The 8,820-nt window shown below is 34.5% G+C and overlaps 1 protein-coding gene across 1 annotated transcript; it reads right to left on the reverse strand.

Moving 5' to 3' along the window:
- Window positions 1–506: 506 nt before the first annotated feature.
- Window positions 507–6,621, reverse strand: LOC105790947 (mitochondrial outer membrane protein porin 4). The gene is made up of 7 exons (XM_012618763.2): window positions 6,410–6,621; window positions 5,820–5,892; window positions 5,218–5,285; window positions 3,772–3,882; window positions 3,525–3,611; window positions 2,901–3,109; window positions 507–1,152 (listed from the first exon to the last, which is right to left on the reverse strand). Exons 2-7 carry the CDS (start codon window positions 5,863–5,865, stop codon window positions 852–854), a joined length of 822 nt encoding a protein of 273 aa, XP_012474217.1. The 5' UTR covers window positions 5,866–5,892; window positions 6,410–6,621; the 3' UTR covers window positions 507–851.
- Window positions 6,622–8,820: the final 2,199 nt, after the last annotated feature.

Below are 8,820 nucleotides of genomic sequence, written 5' to 3' on the forward strand. Positions count from 1 at the left end.
TTAGCCAAAAACAGCTTGTTCTTCACAGCTTTTCTTTCAAAAGTACTTTTAGAATCAGAAATACTTTTTTTAAGCAATGAAGAACTGGACCTCAGTCTCACAAGTAACTACAAGTAAAGCTAACCCAATAAGCAAAAGCAAATACCAGCATTACTTGTAGTGTGAAGATGGTAGTGTGGGAAGAGTCAAGAGTCAGAGATATTAGAACTTTGAAGGAACGGTGACATTATGATGATGATTCCCGCAAAAACCAAACCAACAGCAACACTCGCAATAACACTGTTAAATTTGCAGAGATTCTTCTCAGGCCTAAGCCACCCCCACATGCTTCTTCTGCCTACCCTGTTTTATTTTTTTGTTAATTCAAAAAGCATGCAACCCATTCATAACAGTTCCCCCAAAATAGGAAATTCAGAAGGAAATTGTTAAAGATCAAAATATACATACGCTTGGGTGAAATTGTAAAAGCTTGGCTGCTACTCACCGCACTGAGCACGGAAATCATGTGTAAAGAAAAAGGCAGTTACTTCAATAAGGCATTGTTGACCACAAATCTGGGATGTTCAATACAACATTAGGGGAAACACCCCCTACTATCATACGACATGAACATTAGAAGCATTCAGCAACAAAAACTGCTGTGCTGTTATCCTCATAAAATTTTGGCAAATTTGGGTTCAATTCTCCCACCATTGTTCTGGTGAAAACATTCATCAACTCAGTATCTGAACAATTTTCTTTTATAATCTTTCGATACAAAATAATCTGGGTGAATAACAACTCTCCCAAGGGTTCGGGGAAAAGGTCAAATCAAAATTTAAAAATACGGAATCCAAAATGAGACCTTCCCGTCAAGGCTTGAGAGCAAGGGCAAGCCCCATCTTAGGGGATGCATTTATGGCCTTTGAATCATACTCTGCCGAAAATGTTACAAGTGACTTGGGCCTCCATTCACGTTGGCACAGCATTGCAACCTTTCCATTGTCAGAGAACCGTGTTTTTACCACGGTAAAAGGATCCACAGCATGAGAACTTCCAATGGTGAAAGTGTTTTCGTAGGTGGAAAATCTATGAGCCATTTCAGCGGCAACACAAGTGAAGGGGTTGACAGAATGGATATAAGATGCCTTCAATGCCTGACCTTTATCAGTCCTAAAAAAGAAAACATTCATTCAAAAATTGACAGCAAGGCTTTTATGGCAACGCAAAAGAACTTAAAGCAACAAGAAAAGGAGCATAAAATGCTGACAACTAATCTGATAAGCTACAGGAAGATGGCTAACACATCGGCTGAATTTAACCTACAGAAACTAAAATGCTTCTGATCATTCTAACTGGTAAAAAATTGTTCATCATAGTCCCAAGGAAATAGTGTTCATAAACTTTCTGTGACTAACTAGTTATTCAAGTCATGGTTCCCATGCATGTTAGAATCAATCCAAACTGCTTAGCACTCTTGTTTTTGCCTCTTTCAATTGATAACCTTAAGCATCATCTTTCAATATATCAAATGAATCAAAATACGGTTTACCATAATAAACGATTAATCTTTACATCCTTCTCAAAGTTCCATGCAATACACGAAATACTGCTTTTTCTTTTTTCTTTTTCTAATATCAGAAAATGCCACTACTGAGAGCACATTCTGTATTGCTATTTCATCATGATGCAGAAAATAGAACAATAAGATCAACCTCAAAGGAAACTAAAGGGATTGTGGTATTCTAAATGTCAAAGTTTCATTTGGATCATTGAATGTCAATCTATACATGTTAGGTAACTGACATTCTCAATATGCAAAGGACGTCTCTGGAACTACAAAGAAAAATACGGAGCTGATAAGGCAGGCACATCAGCATTCAACTCAATGCCAATCAGTAGGCTATCCTTTCCTTTTTCATTTTTTTTCTTGCTATTCTTCAATGCAAATCAGTCCCAATTACTTGCATGTGGGTCCTACATGCACACTAATGTGATAATTGACATTTGATTTTAGCCAAAGCATGTTGGAAATAGGATCGCCCTTTTTCTTTCTCACAAATCGCAGTGTCCCTAACTCCAGCAACCCCTTAACTCTCTCTCTCTCTCTTCCCCCAAATCTATACAGGACATACAAACTTCTTAGCTAAAAATACACATGCGATAGAGGTTTATAGGTCAATTGGTTGTGATTCTTTTATTCAAAAGTTTGCAGTGATTGCTGGAGGCGTATAAGCTAGCAGACTTAATCCCATTTAATTTGACCAAAGTGCGCAGAAACTGGGAAAAGTCAAGAACTTTTTTTGCCCAAAACAGTCATCTGACAAATAAATTAACTCTGTTGGTCTTTTACTGAAACATTTGGACTGGATTTGTTACATATGAAGTTTGTGCAGCTGGACAGCAAAAATCAAAATTTAGAGATCAGGAAGATATTTTTGAGAAGTCCAATAACTATTAGTAGATACCCAAATCTAAAGTATTTGAGGCTTATCTGAAACCTTTATAACAGCTAGGATCATATTGCATGCAAACAACATTTAGGTTCATCTTAATCCAACTTTAGATTTTTTTTAAATGCTAACAAGAAGTTATAAAATAACTGCTTGTGATGTAGCACTTGTCAACTCAACTGAAGCCTGAAGGTATCAGAGCATAAGAAACACAGCTGCATGCTCACCTAAAAGAAATTAACTAAGTTACTTGGACTCAGATGCGAGTGTCAGATATGGGTATGTACCCGACATGGGTATGGTTAGAGTTTTCTAAAATTGTCCATGTATTTGGTGTATTCTTGGAGACCATATCCCTCTATGTGTGTTGGGCATGGGTGTCAGATACGGGTACTTCAAGAAAAATGAAAAGTTTGAGAAACATAAGAAATAAATATCTCCCAAGGTAGATGATCTAAAAGTACTTACAGCAAAAGAGCAACAGAGAAATCTGGCTTGTTCAAGTTGATCCCAGCAGTGTACTCGGTAAAAGAAGCAGAAGCTGTATCAAATCCAATTTCACCACCCAAAGCAAGCTCCTTGCTGCCAATTGTTGCTGAAAGCTCCAATAGGGGAGTTGGATTCAGGCCAATGCTAGAATCAATGGCAGCATGAGGATGAAGATATTGGACATCCAACTGAGATATGAAGCATAGAAAAAGTCAGAGATCCAGTTTCTAAAAGCAACCGCCGATGATCTTTCTTTTGAATCAACTAGGAAATTGGAGCAAATTTTCCGTCAAACTGATTTACTTTCATAAATTAACTTTTTCCAGATAAAAAGGGCACTCAGAAAGTAGAACTAGGTACCATGCATAAAAAGGATCCATAATAAAACAATGATCATATCAACTGCAGCCTTGGTAAAATAGGTAGTAAGGAAGAAAATTGGAATGACCAGCAGTCAGCATAAACACAATCCCCACCCACCACGTGAAAAATGCATAGCTAGCAAATACATATGTAAAACATAACCACACAGTGGGATACCTAAGTTACTATGTGAAATTAAGACTCATTTTCCATATATACTGTTAACATTAATGCACTGACCTTGCCAGACTTGTGATCAGGTATCCTGAAACTTAGAGCAGCTTTGGAACATGGCCAGACATCATTGACAGTCACTTTTGTAGACACCTGCAGAAAGATAAATAAAAATGAAGAGGAAAAGGGACAGAGTTATTGGGGATTACATAATCAAGATTTAACAACTTCCAAATACAAACATGCGATACATTAAACTGAATCACAGATATGGAGAAGTCACAAAAACATGGAAAAGAGAAAATTTTCATACATTAGAATAGGTATCAACTTTCATATCCACAGTAGTATTTCCACTCTTATACACAGTATTTATGTCACCAAAAAAATTTTGGTCCTTCTTGAGTCCTGTGGCTGTAAGTCCCTGCAAAACATTTTAAGTATGACATTAGATGACGTAACAATCAAATTGATTTACAGTTCAATATAGCAATTTATATAACAAAATAATCAATAAGAGCTCTTTTCAATTTTAAGGGAAGTTATCAGCAGTACTGTCTTTAACAATGTTAGAATCTACTGAAGGTAAAAGTGAATAAGATATTTAAACGTTGGCTTTTCTGCCATATCCAGTGCTCTTAGGCTATTTACATGTAAGAAGGCAGAAAACCACACCTGTGTCTATCAAATATCTGCTGGAAATGAACACTGATGAATAGAAAACAGGAGTGGATGTCAAACTAGTGCACTCCCAAGTCACCGGTTCAACAGGATAGTTCAGTTAAAGAAATATTAACTATTAAATGTTAGATGTAAGATGTAAGATTCTGATATTAAATAATAATTAGATAAGGTAATTAGTAAATAAAAATATGCATCTGGTTTACCAGTATAGTCTTTTATACATGATCATATAAGGTTAAAGGTTCAAATTTCAACAAATAAAAAAAGTAACAACAACAGGTAATAAAAAGAGTTCTTTTTTCCCCTGATATTATCCTTTTTTTAGCCAGTCTTTAACTGATTTGCAACTAGTTCACCAAACGCTCACTTTTTTTTTTTTTTTTGTTAAATGTATCAGACTGGACAGACCACTTGTTCCCAGTTGAACAGTATAAACAGCCAGTTCCATCCCACTTTTTTAACACTTGCGAGTAGTAAAAGAAAAATGAAGATTAGTATGTAATACAAGGAACAGAATCCATGACTGTTTCAAGTCATATGGGAAGAAAACAAACAGAAGATTAAGGAATTGAAGAAGGGGAAATTGCAAGGAAAGAACATAAGTGATTTTTGTTACAACATCCACACAAAATTTTAAGTATGTCATCACCCATTTTAATGAAAACTTTCGCAACCCATAGTCACATGATAACTTAATTACCAATGTCATCCATTTTAACAACAGAGTAATGACTAGCAGAGAAAAAATTGAAATAATTATGAAATTAGGGGCTTCCTGTGTTTGATTCCTTCACATATACATGCACAACATGGACATACACAAGGAAGATTGCTTAACAGAGGAATTTAAATCAGGCCAAACAAAGCACCCCAAGAGCACAATGTTCATATGTGAAAACCTAGATAATCATTCTGCTAATATTTACCAAACCAACTATATATTCTCAAGCCATAACATTTAGCAAAGCAAAATTTTAAGTTTTCAAGCACTTTAATCAAGCTCTGTCCAAGAATTTAGTGAACCAATCAAGCAGTTCAGTAAAAGGTTAAACAAGTTTTATAGGGGAAACATTACCATTCCCGTGGTGCTCAGCATTGAAAGAGTAAACTTCTGGTCAAAGTTGTAATCTTTTGTCAGGAGGTCTGCATAAACATATTTGGAAATAATTAGTCTATGGAAGCTAAAAGAAAATAACAGCAGGCTAATATGACAGACAAACAAGCAGCTACGGTAAGTACTAACTAATAGTCATCAAAAGTTACAAATAGCAAGAGAAGTCCCCAACAGTCTCGGACCAAGAAAGGCAATTCATCACATCACTAACAGAAAAAGTAAAATCTATCTATTATCTTACTGAGCTAATGGTGCAAACGTTAATCCTCAGTGTACTAGTATAATAGTAATTAATTGTGTTGGTTATCTATCACAGAAATATATGCATTTTATTTGGTTTATTAAGTGTTTGAAAAACCTAACTGCATTAATCTTTTCAATTCCTCTACCCAACCATTTTTTTTTATGAGAAGCTGCTTCCCAGCTTCATTACGCATCAAATCAGTTTGAGTTGCCAATAAAAAAATAATTTCTGGTAAGATTATGACAAGTGCAAGCATACCAAACAGTATCGAAACATACAATACCGGACAAGAAAAAATAAAGGCACATGCAACTGATACCTTTGGCTTTTTTCCCCAGATCTACGAATGGTGCAGGTCCAGCCATCTTGATAGAAGGGCAATCAACCACAGCCTGAAATGCCATAAAGATATCATCATTACTTCAGCTCTGGAAACATTCTACTTGAGAGGAAATGAAAAGCAGGTGAATAAATTATAGAGCAAATGCATATGGGAAGATGATAAAACAATTTCTAGTTCAAAATTCATTCACATGTCGTGTTTAGAAAAACCAAGCATTGTTTTTATCCATGAAATCCAAACTTTTACTACTCAATTCTTCACAAGTATAATTTGCTTCCATATCCAAATGTAAATTTAGCTTTTTGCCAACAAAAAGCAAATGCCCAAATTATTAAAACAAGACACAGCTTTACAAGCACATTCAGGGCCGAAATGCTGTTAAAATAAACAAAGCAAGCAAGCAAGAAACCGAAAAGTTCCAAGAAACGAAGATAGTACGGCTCATATAAAAGATACAGAAATCAGACCGTAAGAACATAAGATTTCAATTAACACTCGCACCTAGATTGAGTACCATAATCACTAAAACAATAACTTGAAGAATCAAAAAGGAAGAATGAACTTACAACAAAGATTTGAGAGAAGAGAGGATCAGCCACGAAACCGTGCAGCGGCTGCTACCAACACCGCTTTAGATTGTGTTTAATTGTTAAAACCAATTTTGTGTGTTGAAAATTTTTTGAAAGCGGAAGGGTCAAAGCGTGCAGACTCTCAATAGACGGCGAGGTTTTAGGTCAGTTTCTTAAAAAGCGTGATGCATCTTTGATTTGATTGGAGATTTTAGGTTCGATAGGCGTTGTGAGGTTAACATGTTATGGGCCTGTGACAGATTCTTTTGTCACCGTGCTGTGAGACTAAGAGCGAATATATCAAAATATTTCGTTATGCAAATGACGAGCTTGACCCAGGAGAAGATTTAAATTATCTTACTGTCCTAGAGTAAAGTTTTTCTCCTTAAATGAAATAAGAGTAAAATTAATCTAGAAATTCTATTGTACACATATGTGTTACAGAGTTAAAATTTTACTCTAATAAATCATGTAGTAAAAGGTAAGAACTTAACTTTAAATTCACTTAAGTTAATTTTATTGTGACACACTACACTCAATTCAATCATTGGATCCGATTATGTGGCATTACATTATGTTGTCAAGTAACTATACTAACTTTTTTTCATTTATCATTGTAACAAGAAATCAAAGAAATTAAATCTCATACATTTCCAACTATATTAAATAAAGTAACACTTGTAAACATGCATATTCATCAACTAATTGAGCATAGAAATTCTTCATCTAAAACCTTATAAATCAATTATCAACACATACGAAACCATAAAAATAGGTATTAAGTCTCAAGACTAAACCTAAGTACATGTCATTAGTTATGATTATACATACAAAGTAATACAAACTTGACCGAGCTTAGCTGAGCTATTAACCTTGGATGCTTTACAACTTCAATTGTCACATATCGAAATTGAGTCTAGAAGTTTTGAGGGTAATTTTGAAATTATGGCACGAAATAAGTTTGAAAATTCGGAATGTGGTAACTTGAAAATATCTTCGTCTATGGCTTTAGAAAATTTAAACTAATTTATGAAAATAGTGTGAAATAGGCTTTAAATTTTAAAAAGAGGGTTGTTTTGTAAAAGAGTTTAATTTAGGAGTAGTTTTAAAGCAATTATACCAAGTTTTAAAATCAACCCATATTTTCCCCTTTTCACCCTATTTTTGAGGTTAAAAAATAGTGAGAGAAAGCACCCTTCATATTTTTCTTTTGTGTCGTTCATTAGGAAGAAAAAACCCCAAACCTTCATCCTTCAATTTCAATATTCAAAACTCCAATCCCTTGTTTTCTATCATCTTCCTAGCATTAAAACACCCTTTGAAAACCAAGAAAAGCACAAAAAACACCTTTAATTTCCTTGTCATTCAACTTGTGGGTTTTCCGAATTTTCAATCAAACGCTTGTTTTCCCCTTAATCAAGGTAATGTTTCTTTTTCCTAATAGTTTTCTTATGAACTCTAGCTATTTAAATCGAGTTTTTATCTATTGAATCAAATGTTTTGTGTAAATGCCGAAATTTGGGACGTTAATAGTGAAATTCGGGATTTTGAATGAAATCAATGTTTCGAAGTATTTTTCAACTTGTTTTAATGTGATAATAAGGCTTCTAAACTCTCCTTAAAGTTTTGTTAAAATTTTTTAAGGTTTTGCTAAGTTTTCATGAAAAATGACCATTATAGGTCGAAATTTTGGAACCATGATTTTGAGTAGTTTAGAGTGGTTTGAAGGTTGAGAATCATTCTTAGGTAAGTAATTAGATGATTGGAATCTATTTTAACCAAAAGGAATGAGTAGGAATTGAGATTTTTGCGTTTCGACTATGCTAGTTGAAAATTTCAGTTTCAATAGGAACTAGCTTAGGCCTGTGTGTTTTGTTGCTTTAGGTGAGTCTATGGCTAAGTATTAATTGTGTTTGCTGTATGATTTATTTTGGTGAAGATTCAAAATTGTTGGAGCCTTTGACGAGCAAGGCGAAAGGAAAGGAAAAGCTAGTTTAAGCTTTCGACGACTAGATGAAAGCTCGAACGGTGGGTATTTGGAATTGCTGCTTGTAGACACGATTCATAGTATTAAATGGGAGCTTAGGAGTAGCCTAAACCCCTAATCAAATTTTTGAGTGTAATCTTTCTTGTACCCCTCGTTTAATTTGCAAAATATGTGATTATGTGATGTGAATTGAGTATTAAGTTGTGATAATGTGACATGTGATATTTATTGTAATAGCTCTTGTGAATGTGTTGGTTGTGGGCATATTTAATATGCCAAATGACAGTGATGATGTTGTGTTAGGAATGTAAATATGCAGTGAAAATGTGCAGAAAACGGTAAGTAAATATATGTTTAATTGTGGATATTTTGGCCTTGTGATTTTTTGAGGCCGTTGGATATAGTTGGCATACCATAGGAT

Source organism: Gossypium raimondii, chromosome 8 (genome assembly GCF_025698545.1).
Source record: "Gossypium raimondii isolate GPD5lz chromosome 8, ASM2569854v1, whole genome shotgun sequence".
Taxonomy (NCBI): Eukaryota; Viridiplantae; Streptophyta; class Magnoliopsida; order Malvales; family Malvaceae; genus Gossypium; species Gossypium raimondii.